The sequence below is a fragment of the Ornithodoros turicata genome, chromosome 2 (genome assembly GCF_037126465.1).
Source record: "Ornithodoros turicata isolate Travis chromosome 2, ASM3712646v1, whole genome shotgun sequence".
NCBI classification, from domain to species: Eukaryota; Metazoa; Arthropoda; class Arachnida; order Ixodida; family Argasidae; genus Ornithodoros; species Ornithodoros turicata.
Window position 1 is genome coordinate 14,470,256 of NC_088202.1, and position 15,635 is coordinate 14,485,890.

A 15,635-nucleotide genomic window follows, 5' to 3' on the forward strand; every position below is an offset into this window, starting at 1 on the left:
CACCTTAAACAGGAGCAGTGGAGTACGCGCCACATTCAGTCGAATCCTGTGGAGCAAGGACTCTTCCTTCCTGGGGAAGCGGCCTACTAGAGTTTGGGTCATCGTAGGGTCAGTCGAGCGCAGAAAAGGGTTCGTCCTTGCAGCATCTTGAAAAAAAGGCCTGAGAGCTATTTCTGCAGTAGCGGTGAATGGCTAGCCGGCAGGCAGACGGCGTAAGCCGGACAGAAGTGGGAGACCCAGTTGCACGAGCACGCCTGGCCGCAGAATCGGCAAGGGCATTCCCCGAGATACCAACGTGGCCCGGAATCCACTGGAACCACATACTGTGACCTAGAGAGGACAGTGTGGCGTGCAGGCAAAGGATCTCCGGGAATTCGGGATTACTACATGTGGTTCCCGGGACGGGATCGGGATTTTTTTAAACTATCCCCAGGATACCGTAGATGGCGGTGGTGGTGGCGCTAACAGCGGTGAGCATTATAAAAGGCTGTATCCACCTGTACATCCCCCCTATCACAAATTGTGATGCAGCGCGAGTTTCCTGTGATTCCCAAGAAACATTCTTGTGGAACATAACGAAAAAAATATATAAAAAATAGAAAGTAGTCACCGGGCAAAAGATTCGCCGTTTATAATATTGAGCACTCGCACCGTGCTGGTACTTACGCTGCAGCTAAAATCAATGACATCTTTCACGTCTTTCGCTTGTGAGAATCTTTTATTCGTCGACAGTAACTGTCGTGTTCTCGTCTGGAGCAGCCGTGTCTAGTTTTCCGAATGCCGCCTCGATTTTCTGTTTTCACTTTCAACATACTCGTGAGAATCAAAATATAAAAAGAGAGATACTGCAGACAGACAGAAAATCTGCCAGTATTTTAGTGCAGCCTTATGGACCGGAGCACTACTTCTGATTTCGTAAGAGTCTTAATGTTGCTTGAGGGCTGTTCTCGATCACGGCTTGCACGGTTCACATGAGTCGGCAGTTAAAATCTTTATCATGCGATTCGGTTTCGGACTGCAAATGGGATTTCTAGGTGCAGGGATACTTGAAACCAAAAGTAACCCCATAACGCCTCCTAGTACTCATCGCCAAGAAAGCTGAAATTTATCATTCCGCAATCTCGGGATTTGACCTCGCAAAATCCCAGGATTTCGAGACATCAAATCATGCCGAAATCCCGGGATTTCGGGATCCCCGGATCCGAACCCTGATTGTACTTGGTAATGTTTCTCATGCGGAAATGCCCGTGCTTTTGTCTTTGTGTGTGTGTGTGTTCAAGAACGTCGTTGACCACTTATGCTGCAGCGAGACCAACAGAATTGCGTTCGATCCGTAACCGTTTTTCGCTGCTCTTTTTAGGTTGCTAGCTCTCGGAAATTATATTCCGACGAACCACCTGCTCAGCTTCACATTGTACAGCGAATACCGATCGATTAACCCTTTTAGCCAATGCAGAAATTGGGAGTTTCTCGATTAAACACGCCATGAAACAATAAAAAGGTGGGCTAGAGCAATCAATTTCGAAAGAAAAACGAAAAAAGAAGAAATGCGTACAGCCGTAATTTCGCTGCACTTCTCTCTTGTTGACCGCTGTCTTTAGAGATCTTCGGTTAATAAATACACTTTGTAATCGAGCTGCTATTTCATGGTCGTTCCTCTTACTGGTAGGTCTGTTTCAGGAGGATTGCACGATTCCCATTACCGACGTCAAAAAGAAAATTCGCCTGCCTGACGTTTATATGTATATCTCGCGTCGACATAACAGCGTGAACATCAGAGGAAGACATATGGGTGCATGGTCTATAGACGACAAATGCCGCAAGGCGGCAGGCCACCCGCTACAATTTCTCAAGGTGCCGTGACACGTCTTGTGACACGTGTGCTTCCGCGCATTTTCATTTTCCTCGTTTTTGTGTGTTTGTGTCTGTACTCTCTGTACTGTGCACTGTGTAATCTCCCTCCGAAGGTAACTTTTAATGGTAACTAGTTACCTGCTTCAGTAACTGGTTGCACTGTAATTAGTTACTTTCCTTTTAAATGTCATGTTTACGAATAACTTCGGAAAGTTTTTTTTCATTTCGTCTCACTACATGTTGTCGTCCAGTACTACAGACGCTCACACAACAGTCTGCAGTTCTGAAGAAGCAGGTATATGGAAAGAAATTGAGTTGTCACTACCATTCAGAAAAACCGCGCGTCAGAACAACGACTACTTTAGTAAATGCGATTGCTTTTCATTAGCACACTTTCGAAGACTCGGCAAAGCCGCGTCTCGTCCCATTTGAGCATGGAGGATGGAAAGAGATGAGGCGCCCTACTATGCCGAGAAGTGAAGCCGAGAAGCCGAGAGAGGCCAGTCCAGTGACATCACCGCTCACTTTCTGGTTTCGGTTACATACATCTCTATGGGAGCCCCAACGCATAGTTCTGGAATATATGGAGAGGTGTTGTGGTAGCGCGCCGAAGTGGCCCAAAAGGTGGCGTGTGCAAACGAACCTTATTGGGCTGTTCAGGTAATTTCAGGTAACGTGACCCACGCGTGGCTCCAAAGAAGCTGAGCTCAACTCCTATCCGTACGTCACTTGCCCCACGCTTTTCTTTCTCTTCCGCCGAAGAGCCATCGTGCGTTTCCTTTTCCTCTTTCCCCAATGCATTAGATGGAGAGGGGCATCAAAGAGGGGGCCTTTCACTCTCGGGACTTAGCCTCTCCCCCTCATACATCGCACCACCTGGGATGAGAAGAAACCGTCGGTGGCGTTCGCTCGCTCACGCTCAGTTGATTCCAGTGTTGCCGAGTTGGAGTTTTTCCTTCCAGATCTGGTGGTTAAGTGGCTCAGCCTAGGCGGGAAGAATTTCGATTTAGAGGCTGGAGGGACATCTCGAGATTTAACGGTTTGTTGCGCAATAACTATAGCATAGCGCTGGAGGAATACATACGCGCGCGTAGCGCTACAGGAATACATATTCGAAGACAATTTATGACACTGCAATAACGAGATTCAGGTAAAACAAATAACTACAGGTTCAAACAGAATTCACATTCTGTGTATAGTATTTGTCTCTTAAAGCATGTATTAGCTCAGACTTTGCTGTAATCTGAAAGAATTCAGGAGGGAGGCTGTTAAAAGTCAAAGGGATGTAATAGTTCCGATGGTACGATCCGTACCTTGTATTGACCCTTGGTACAATAAAAAGTGCCCTTTGGTGTCTCAGTTGTCTCGGCGTGTCATCCCGCACTCTGTAGTTATTCGTCCAAAAATATTTTTTAACAGAACAGTATATGTGAACAAATTCTGAAAACACGGAAGCCTGTTCAGGGTGAATAAATCGACCAAATCAGGACCAGGAGAGCCACACAGAGATTTTAAGCAGCTTTTTAAGATAGCATTAACTTTGCTTTTCCAGGTCTCGCTACAATGACTGAACAAGATAATTCCGTACTGAAGAATGCTGTAGCTGAGACTCTCCAGAATAGTTCTTCTGATCCTGATAGGAGTGATATGACGCAGATTGAACAGGATGCAGGATACCTGCCTCAGCCTTACGCACATATAGGACAGCTGACTATTCCAAGACATATTACAGTCAAACGTAATACCAAGGTACTTCACACAGTTACCGTATGTCAGGTAACTGCAGCTACAGTTGACACATCGTGATGAATGTAAAATGACTGGAGTAGGATCTAATATACGTTGGAGCGCGTTGTGAAATGCTATTAGCTGTTTTTTTTCTTGATTAATATTAATTTGATTGTTATGGAACCAGTCCCATACCAAACAAGTCTCGTTCTGAAGGAGCGCAGCCGCATCTACATGATTCACGTGAGCTGATGCCAGAACCGTGTCGTCAAAATATTGAAATAGATGACATTGTGAAACAACATGAGGTAGATCATTAACATATAGATTAAATAGTAAAGGAGCGAGTATAGAGCCCTGTAGTACACCAGAGCGAACCTGTGCTAGTCGGCTACGCGCCCCGCAGATGCAGACGTACTGGGTCCTATTAAACAGGTAATTTTCCAGCCATTTATAGATTCGACCACGAAAGCCGTATGAATGAAGCTTCTGCAAGAGGATAGAGTGGGAAACCGAGTCAGAGGCCTTTGTAAGGTCTAATAGTAAGCATATAACAAATTTGTTGTTTTCGAAGGCGTTATACAACAGATCTGAGAAGTCCTCGAGCAAGGGCGTGGTTCCTTTACCAGCGATAAAACTTTACTTCAACTTAGAAAAGACATTGTTCATATCACAAAACGAAGTCATTATAACGAACACGTACTTAGATTGGTCGATAGTTTTCTATTTGATCTTTACGCCCCTTTTTGTAAATTGGTCTAATAATAGCCCGTTTTAATGAAGCAGGTATTTTTCCGGTCGCAAAAATACCAATGAGCATCATAAGTAAATTATCACTAATTAAGTCATAGTTTCGTTGTAGATCAGAGATTCTGATACTGTCACAGCCACATGACCTAGACGATAGTCCATTAATGATGCTACGTAATTCCGGTTGCATGAGTTCGGGAAGCGCACATGAGTCTAGTACATTGGAGGGACGTCAGGAATTGTAGGCCTAGACATAGTATGGTTATAGATGGAGGCAAAGAAATTACTAAATTGCTCAGCTAGTCCTTCCGAACTGGAGAAATTTCTCTTTAATGTCTCATCCAAGTTCTGATTACTTGAGTGTCCCCTAATCTCATTAATCAGGCCCCAAGTCGCTTTGGCATTTCGTTTATAATCATCAAATTTGTTGAAAAAATAGTTATGTTTAGAAAGACGAATTGCGGCAGTTATTTTGTTGCGTAAGATTTTGAACTGGGTCTTGAGACTCTGGTCAGTTGGGTGCCTACGGCATTTCTTCCAAAGATATTCTTTTTGAATTATCAAATTCAAGATTTCACTATTAAGCCATGGTTCAGGTCGCCGTTTGTGCAACTTTTTAATCGTTGTAGCTGCTTCGTAGCTCTTCGAAAAACATAACATAAATTTGTTGAAGGCTTCAAGATGGTCACTACACCCCAGCAGAGAGGGCCAATCACACAGAGCAAGGTTGCTATCGAGCGTCGCTATGTTGATGCTCCTTATGAACTGATCAGTAGGGAGTGTGGGCGTTTCTTTGATGTCGGTGAAGTGCAATGATATGTAGTAGTCCGCGATCTTGTGCGGTATAACACCGGCCAAAAGTATCACGTCAGGCGTCCTTACATTTATGTGGTCTAGGCAGGAAGACACAAAGCTATTACCTCTATGCTCTTCACGCGATGGAATGGTTATTGTGGCCTCCATTCCAAACTCTGCTAAGATATTCAGGTAGTCTACCACAGCAGATTTGTTCGGTTTCATGATATCGATGTTCATATCGCCCAACATAAATATACCACTAATTTGATCTAAGGTTCGACAAAATTCCCGAAGTTCCGATAGGAAACTAAGAATGTTTGAATTAGGCGGCCGATATATAGCTACTAGAGAAAATGATCGGTGAGCGTCAAATATCCTTAGCCCCAAGCATTCAAAGTTCGTTGTTCTGGTCGTTATCCGTTCCACTGACCATCGTTGTTTTACAAGTACCGCGATCCCACCTGCCCTACGACCCTCACGTGTATGAAAAAAACAAAAAAACATTTAAAGCCTGTTAAAACGGTTTAAATAAAAAAAGGAAAGATCACTCCTTAGGTAACAGATAAATTCGCACCAGTGCTTTCTTGCACTTCTAAGGTTTACATGCAGAAACCCAAAAGCATCACGGATGGAACATAAGTTTAAAACGTCGGACATAGAAGACATATTATCAAGTAATACAGTCATGACATTGTCAAAAGTTATTCAATGCGGCTGATATCGTCAGTCGAGATAAGACTCAAGATAGGTGCATCCTCGTTTTTCTTCACGAAGATTTTGCCATTTTTTGTCCATGCAAAGCGACAATCTTGGGCTTTTGCTTTAACTCTAGCCTGCCAGAAAAGTTGTTTACTCGAGCGAGTTAAATTTTCATTAAGGAAAACTCCTTCCGGGACAAGGCCTTCGATTGATAGACTACGTATAGACTTCCTAGCCTTCATCAAGCGTTCTCGAGCTTCCGTGTGCTTAAGCTGTACCTGTATCACTGATGTTTTGTTGGGCTTTCCCGGGAGCCGATGAGCGATTTGCACGTCATCTCTGTTAAATGCTATGTGCAGTTTCTCGGCCAGGTCCGCCAGTACAGCGAGGACATCTTCTCCGGGTGTAAAGGGTAAACCCTGAATTTCAATGTTAAAGCGTCCGCTATACTGCTCACTGTTATTCAGAGTAATATAATAATAATAATAATAATAATAATACCTTTATTAATGTGCCCAAGAACAGCCGAAGCCTTGGTGTTGGCGCACGCAGACAATGCAGTATTTACAAATATATACACACATATATACAGGGTGTCCACGCTAAGTGTGAACAGATTTTTTAAAAAGATATATAACACTTTTTCCAAGATGAAATCAATTGCAATATAGCATATGCTGAAGCACTCCCTAGCAGGGCATTAGCAAAGTCAAAAGGCAATGTCTTAATTAACTTTTTAATTATAAAAGCTACAAAGTTGTCCCAATGAGAACATCTGTTCCTTTCGGTCACCTGATATCGTAGCCGTTTTCAGAACAAAAATCCGTTCGATAGATCGCCCGCAAAAAATTCGTGAAGGAACGCCTTTTTTTTCTTTATTTTGTTCATTGTGCTTCTTAGAAGACGCGTAGTTCCTTGATCCCCAACGGGAGAGGGGGAAGGAGCACAGTGCCGCCTCATGCGTCGAAGATGAGCTTTAATTTCCGGAAACAAAACAAAAACAAATGTATCGGGTGACTCTATCGAAACTGGCCTTATCTTCGGTTGCATTTTCTGTTCCCTTTTAATCTTTTTCTAAGACGCGAGAGGCGGTAGTGTGCTCTTTCTCCTTCTCACATTGAGGGGTGAAAGAAAAAGACGCGTCTTCTAAGAAGCGCAACGAACAAAATAAAGGAAAAAATGGCGTTCCTCCACGAATTTTTTGCTGGCGATCTATCGAACGGATTTTTGTTCTGAAAACGGCTACGATATCAGGTGACCGAAAGGAACAGATGTTCTCATTGGGACAACTTTATAGCTTTTATAATTAAAAAGTTAATGAATGAAAGTTAACTAAGACATTGCCTTTGGACTTTGCTAATGCCCTGCTAGGAAGTGGCCTTTAGCAAATGCTATATTGCAATTCATTTCATCTTGGACAAAGTGTTATATATATTTTTAAAAAATCTGTTCACACTTAGCGTGGACACCCTGTATATACATACATATACAGATTAGGCGAAACATAACATAACATATTCAGGAAGAGGAGCGGAACGGGAAGATATTAGTGATAGATGATATAGCGATAGATATATAGTTATACATACAATACAGACATGGAGATATACAGTACATAGTACTAAAAGGGGGAAAAAATGTAAAACTTCATGTGTTACTGAGTGAACGCAAGAGGAGAGTTTTAAAAGCGTTTGAATGGGAGGTAAATATATCAACAGAGGGGTGAATTACGTTTGTCATTTGTTGAATACGTACGATCGGATTTGCAGGCATATGGTGGGATAAGTACAGTATATTCGTGTGTCGGGTTACATTGACAGGTACGGCGATATGAAGCTGATGTAATAAAGATGGTGTATTGAGAAAACTGTGTAAGATCTTATAACAGAGCATAATATCATGAAAACGGCGTCGCGTTGAGAGTGGTTGGAGGTTAAGAAATGACATTATCTCAGTATAGACATACATTCTAAAGTGAGGGCTTTTTCTTACGCTATGTACAATGTGTAGAAATTTCTTCTGAACAGATTCAATCCGTGACGAGTCAGTGCAGGAAAGAGAGTTCCACACTGGAGACGCGTATTCCAGTGGCGGTAAAATTAAGGAACGATACAGGTGAAAAAATACAGAGAAAATACATGTATGTATTGCATATTATGTTAGTTTTTCTTGAGTAAGTCACATGTTTCGTCTTCAATGGATTAATAGTCATCCCATTTTTAGAGCACCATTCAATTACAGAAGAAACGTCAGTTTGTAGCTTACGAACGTCATTTGGGTCGTGGATAACTTTAAATATCTTCACGTCATCGGCGTACTGAAGAACATGAGAATGACGAATATGCCCAGCTAAGTCATTAATAAATACATTGAAAAGGAGCGGCCCCAGAATTGAGCCTTGAGGAGCACCTGAAGGGGGAAAGTAAGGAGAAGAAAAGGCACCGTGCACCTTTACGACACAGCATCTGTTACTCAGAAACGAAAGGAAGAAATCAATGAGGGCGTTTCCGAGACCAGTCATATGAAGTTTGTGAAGTAAAATAGTATGGTCCATCATGTCAAATGCCTTTGAAACGTCGAAATAAATTGAATCTGCTTGTCGTCGTTCTGAGACACAAGTGACACAAGTGGGGCCAGTGGATCTGCCTGGCATAAAACCATGTTGGTGTTCACATATCTGCGACTTGAGAAAAGAAAGCGTGCGATCATAGATTACCTGCTCAAACACCTTTGAAAACGCGCACAGTAGACTGACAGGACGATAGTTTGACACATTTAAAGGATCGCCAGACTTGTGAACTGGTACGACAACCGAAGTTTTCCAGCAGGTGGGGAACACAGTGTCTCGTAGAGACAGGTTGAAGGAGGACGGGTGCAAGAAGGTCACCGTAGGCTTTAACGAATACTGCAGGAATTTTGTCGGCCCCTGGGGTCAAAGTAGGTTTTAGCTTCCGAATAGGTGCGATGACCTCCTCGTGGGACACTGCTATACAAGGAAGGTGATAAGATGCATTCGACACGGAGCTCGAATTCGCAATTGGCTGTGCGTTACCGCGCGCGTTACCGCATAATAATAATAATAACAATAACAATAATAATAATAATAGAATGTTTTATTGGTGCCCAAGAACGGTCGTGACTACCCTCACCACCACGCGTTTATACCCGGTACCAGGTATAGATCACTGAGGCACTTCTGCGTTCTTATACCTTTAAGCATTTTTTTACATTTACTTCAACAACGTGCTGTGTCACGTCATTATTATTGTTTTCTTGAAACGGTATCAGCCAAATTAAACGGATATTTAATTAGGAAACACAGACATTGGTACAGTAGTATCTGGATCTACATCGTGAGTATATGGCTGCATAATATATGTATACATGCAATGATTAAATCTAGACGTCCTCACCGTTAGAGTCGCTTACCAGGCGAAGGCTGCTCCACAATTTGTCAAGTCGCCAGCGGTATATATATCAGTATTTGTTGCCCTGTAAATATCTATCCTGCGATACACACGTGATGACTACGCTCTGCCAAACTCGCTGAACGGCCTTGCTCCTTGAAAGTTTTATTTTGTTTTTAATTCCATATTTCTTTTGTGTTGCGTGGGGAGTAATGTGCACGAGCTTTGCTTTGTATTTCTCACCCATATGCGTTTCCGCGTGCCTGTAGTACGTGTACGTGTGTGTGTGTGTTTATTTTTTGCTTTTCATTCCTACAAATTTGATTTTTCTAGTTTCCCTGCTTTAAAAATGTGTCACAATCTGGATTTGAATGTTCCTTTGCACCGGTATAGTTCTTGTACCCAAAGGGTATAAATTCTAGACCTCCAACGGGGCATAAACTCTTTATACCTTTTTAGAAGGTATAAATTTATACCCTAAAAGGTACGAGTTATTGCACAGGTGATTTATACCCTAAAACGTATAAATTTTTCTGACAGTGTAGATTATTGAACTAAACTATTGAATTATTGAACTTTTCGTCGACGGTGGGCACCGAGAAAATGCGTTTTCTCTTCGACAGTCTGACAAGACTACGTATAATATTTTTTATTCTGGAGCAATTAAGTAGGTGCTCAAGGCGGGTAGAGACGTTTTTACAAAGTTGTTGTACAGTGTTGGAGAAAAGCATACGGAACGTGCGAGCGGTGTGTTTTTTCCTTTGCGAGACACCCTAGGCGGAACCGGGCGAGTTCACTTGTTCAGAGGGGTGGACGAGTGCGTTGGTTCGTAGCGACACCCCGTGGTAGTTTCGGAATTGCTCGAATCTGCTCGCGTAGAAGTTTGGGTGATGTCGCTGCCGGCGTACTCCGCTCTTCCCTCTAAACGCGTGAACAAGCACATCTCCGCCTGCCGCTAGGGTGTCGCGCCATGGAGAACATATACCGCTGGCACGTTCCGTAAATTCTTGTCCAGCACTGTAGAACCCTACTGACACAAACATTGTGCAAACAGCTATTGCTCATGTGCAATGTGCACTGTACATGTTGACTTTCGAATAAGAGCTGTTAGATTGAACTCGGGAAGCAATGCACTGTAGTCTGTGAAGTCACTTTAACTGCAGCTTAATTAGTTACTATTTGCACAGAGTATCTGCATCTGTAACTAAGTGAATTTTCTCGTGTAGTAACTGTAACTGTAAATTAGTTACATTTTACGGTAGCTTTTCCCGATATAGCTTGTAAATAGGGGGCGCAAGACACTCCTTTTAGTCACAGGAGTATCTACAGTGTCTTGTAACTACCGAAACTGTGTCATGTAACTGCAGACCAGGACAGACACGCCATTCCTTGAGTCGACTTTTATCGGACGTTTCGAACGCGTAGGACGGAAATCTCTGCCTACTTGAACCTTTGTAGAAGGACGGCACGTTGGAGTGAGTCCCACACAATTGCTTCTCCTACAACTAGAGACTTGAGAGAGGTTGGTAAACTTGTAAAGGGGGGGGGGGGCAAAATCGCACACACGCGGCATGCAGTATGGAACATTTGTCACTTTCATTAGTACGCCCACAAACGAATAAGCCTGGTCTTTTCAGAAGCGTATCTCACTTATGACATTAGAATCCATGTGCCTCACGCTGTTTTCGTATTTTTCCAAAATGTTTTCTCTATGTGAAGCCGAAGTATCATAAATCGTTTTTTCTAGTTATCAGAAGAATGACGTCACAGGGCGCGCAATCTGTCATCCGTGTGGCAACACTGCTTTCCAAGGTCAATTTCCGTTACATCGCCACGCCTGCCTGCAGTCTTTCAGCGTGATGCGGAGAGCGGACACCGCGAAGGTGCATGATCTGTAGGAAGGGGGCATTTGCCTGAGCTCGTGGTGACGTGCTCTTGGAGAATCCGTAACTAAGAGGTTTCAGCACTTCTTTTTTTATAATTTGTGGGAGCGCGGCCCGGGCATTTACATTTTGCAATGTGAGTTTTTGAATGACATTGATTTATAATACGAAATAAAAGAAATAGATTTGGTTTAGCCCAGACTGGCACCTTCAAACCCATAAACAGTACCATAAGAAAAGTAAGATTGACAACCTCCTATACTGACAGGTTCGGAGTGATATCATTCTTATTAAATTCCAGCAATCCTTCCATCATTCAAAAGGTAGCTCGTTTACCGCCGCAAGTTCGCCACAGCAGAGAGGTCTGCCAATCGATCACATAATCAAAAGAAAACACGCTACATGGTGCCTGTGGAACGCTTCTTGGACTTCATTTTCGCGAAGAAATATAAACTCAGAGAGTGTGCCTTGTGGCAGGAGCATTACGACACGAACCCCCACGCTGATCCATGGTGTCCCCACAGAGCGAGATGAGAGATGAAAATATACAAATTTCACCGTTTAATGATGCGATTACAGATGGGGTGTCATTACTGGTGAGGCCGCGACACATAACTGCAAGTGGTGCAGAGGCTCTTAATTTCAAATTCAATTTTGAATGCTGACAGATAAAATTGCATAGACACATGATAGCTGGTGGATTGACTTCATAATGGCAAACCTGAGCGGGGTAAAAATAGATAGACAACACGACACAGCTGCGACAACACCAATGCTACTTAGATCGACTTTCACGATCCTCACACCAGATTCCCCCATACAGGTACTATTTCTTAAATTTATTTCTTTATATTATAATTTATTTTTTTTATTTAAATTTATTTATTTATTTATTTCTTAAATGCGACAGCATTTAAGGCCCGTGCTTTTGGGCCTCTGTGAAACGTAGCGTCAGTGGAGAGGGACTATTTCATTATCGTGATGCGCTATCTCTCCCTCGTTTGTTTAGCAAAGAACGGTTTCTTCAAAGATATCCACCCTGCGGGGCCAGGTGGGTCCCAAGCAGCAAAATGTACTGAAAGTCGAGTGCAATAGGGGTGGACGGGTAGGTAAAAGGCCTTGAACAGACTAGTGAAACTGAAGGACATTGATAAGACACATACCGTCCACCCCTATTGCACTCGACTTTCAGTACCTTGTGCTGCTTGGGGTGCATGGTTCCGGTTTGGACAACAACGACGTCGTATATCTGCTGTCGAAATCAGTAGAAATATGCCGAAACGCAAATTGGCAGCGATGGAGGAAGAGATTCGCTCTGTACCCAGCAGCTCCCAAAACGACACCGACAGACATTTTCCTGCGAAAAAGAAGCTCAGAGAGGAAACTTGCTCAGGTAATCATACTGACAACCAACGGCTAGATTGCACTTACCAGGATTATCTGCCAACGATTACATACGATCTTAGCTCTGGGCCAAATGAAAACATATTTCGTGGCGAAGTTTGCAAGCTTGCTGCAAACTTCGAAACTGTCAAAACTGTCCATTCCAAAACTTCAACTGTCGAAACTGCTCAAAACTGTCCTTTCCACGACGTCCGATGAACAACAACGCTTCCTGCTCGGTCGGCTTGCCGGCGCCGAGACGCCAGAAATCGCAAAAAAAGAAAGAAAAAGACGGCGCGGCCATATGACGTCAGCGGCTGGCAGCCGAGTGAGGGGGCATTTCTGCCGCAAGATTCAAAGCTCCCTCGCGCTCCAAGATTACGCGCTACGCTAAAACTTTTTGTGCGAATATGTATCACTGGGCTCAGAATCGTAATTTCTACTTCTCCCGTCATATTTTATTACGATCATTTTCATGCTCCTTTAATGTCCTGTTTGCCGATTCTTAATGTTTTCTGTTTGCCGATTCTTCCTAATGCCGTCTTATTCCATATCTTGTACTTTACAGTTAAATTATTTTCGTCCTTCCATAATAAAAACTCGAAGGTTGCTTCATATAGCGCCCAGGGGAGCTTCATAGATAGCAGCAACCAGGGCAGGATTAGCTATTGCACTGGTCGGTGCGCAAGTGAGCTGACCGGAAAGTTTCTCCTTGTTGATAATTCTTCCCTTGTTCATATCCAGGGGAGCCAGGACCCCGTGCCAGCGCAGAGACACCATTACTCACATATGACTCACTCCGACCCTTGAGGGTAACTATCTTCAACTGGTTTCTGCTCGCAAAGCTGGAATTCCCTGCTTGGTCAAGAGCATAAGGCACGGCGCACATACTGATTACGGACAGAAGGAAGGGAGGTACTGTTACGGGGAAGTAGGATACGGTAGGGTAAAGAAAAAAAGGAACGACATTTATTCGAGTAACTAGTTACATTTTGCAGTTACATTCACAGAAATAGTAACCGGCTACAGTTAAAAGGTACTTTTCAGGAACTGTAACTAGCTACCCCCAAAAGTAACTAATTACAGTTACAAGTTCAAAGTAACTCAGTTACTACCCATGAGTGACAAGATCTATGCTGCGCTCACTGCTTTAAATAAAATTTGGCGCAGCTAAAATAAAGCGCCCCTATACTGATTGACGAACTGGAGCAAAAACAGAACCGACTGTGTGTTGCACCCTGTGTCATACCAGCGAACTTCAAGCGTCCGCACAGTCAATACATACTATTTGATTGAAGCTTGAAGGACGGGACAGGCGCCTTACTTCATCAGACTGTGACATTATACTTCTGCGAAACATTTTAATGATGTACTAAATGAGTAGCTTTCTGGTACTTCCTGTAACACAGTAACAACATGAAAGCTAGCTAGTGTAAGCCCGACAACGGCATGTATTTTCCTCGCTGTGAGGGGTTCTGGTACGTACGAGGACGAAATGGACGAAACAGCCTTCCGTTCTTCGCTGTTTCGTCCATTTCGACCTTGGAACTCCTCAAACTCAAAGATATGCCATCGAGGTTGTTACTTCCTCATTTTGTGCTTCTACTACTGATCAGTATAATTATTTAATTTTCTGTGTGCCGCCCACTCCCCTCTGTAATACGTAACCTTGGCGGCAAAATAAATAACTAGACATTTAGTTGTCGTTGCGGTGACATTAGAGTGACAATGCCAGTAGCGTGATGAGTATACCTGGTGTGTGTCTGGCGCATGCGCAAGCTAGTCGTGCCATCAGGTGGTCGGGGTAAATGTGATGCGTGGAGAAGGCGGCATTCTTGTATCCGACTTCTTCCAGTGTGGTAGCCCACAGCTGTTCGCCAAACTCTTTCCGCACGTAGTACTGAACGCTCTCGAGGAGCATTCCATACATTTCCTCGTCAGTTGTCACGCAACTCACATGGCTTCTGGTGCCAGCCTGCATCACAAACCATACAGTATAAGTCCATGTTATCTTTCAACTGGATGCATAAATCTAATGTTTATATATCAGCAGCTTAACAATAGCGTAGATGTAGCTCATCAAGGGTACCCTTAGAAAAGGTATTTTCGGCATAAACAGCTTGCTACGACACGTAACTGATGAAGTACTCCGAAAATGTAGCGATTCTGGAACAGTCAAAAGGGGTGTATATAGAGGTGTAAGCACATGCCTTCAGCGATGCATATCTTGAGCTCCTTCTAGCGAAATTCGGAGCATAGACTGTCGGAGCAATCAAATTAAGGCAATAAAATCATTTGCTGGACTGTTAAATCAATTCCAAGGCACTGAAGCCGTTTTACACCGCTTCTTCTCTCCTCCTCCTCTGGGAACATGTTTCACTTCACTCTTGCACCTAGCGTGTGCTCTTTCAACATATTCCCAATGCTTTTATGTTTATTTTTTTAATCATGGATGGTTACTAAGTACCCCGGATGGGGGGAAATTTACCGGCAGAAAAAGAAAAAACGGGGGAAAAGGAAATATTAAAGAGCACTAAGCCAGCATATACCGCCTCTGGATATTGAAACTCCCCGTTCATCATCACAAAATAAAGTTGGTGCTGTTCCGAACATCGAGAGAGCAAATTGGTTCCAGCCACAGTATTATGAGCGTATTACTTGGATATACGTCCAGTGCATTACGCATGCGCGTAACTGAAACCAGCGAACGCAGCAAATACTTTTACACACAATTACGCGAAAGCATTCACGGTCTTATTGGGCTCAGGGATCTAACTATGCTATCTGAAACTTTTCAAAGAGAAAGAGTGGTACCCATGTGGGACAAAAATAAACAGAAGCGAAAAAGGCCCGGGCAGGCGAAACAGGAACGTGTGCTAGAAAGAAAGGAGAGGAAATGCAAAAATACGCATAAAATATTGTCCACAGTCACTGTGTGCTTATGTCCACGAAATCTCAGAACCCTGCGAGAAAACAAGAAAAAGCAAACACATGATGTAGATGCAGGGTTCTAGCATTAAACATATGTTCTCCTATAGTCGTGTTCAACTCAAGAAGGAAAAAAAAAAATCTACTCCGCCAACTACATACGCCGTTGGAGATAAGGAGAAACACTGCAGCGCCACAATGCGCC

The 15,635-nt window shown here is 43.3% G+C and overlaps 1 protein-coding gene across 1 annotated transcript in view; it reads right to left on the reverse strand.

Annotated features, from left to right (window-relative positions):
* LOC135383133 (soluble guanylate cyclase 89Db-like) overlaps positions 1-14,432 on the reverse strand; it is a 68,406-nt gene extending 53,974 nt beyond the window's left edge. Inside the window, exon 1 of the mRNA XM_064612738.1 lies at positions 14,255-14,432. Coding sequence (XP_064468808.1) covers positions 14,255-14,432 — 178 coding nt within the window. The remainder of the gene's footprint in view (positions 1-14,254) is intronic.
* Between the last annotated feature and the right edge of the window lie 1,203 nt (positions 14,433-15,635).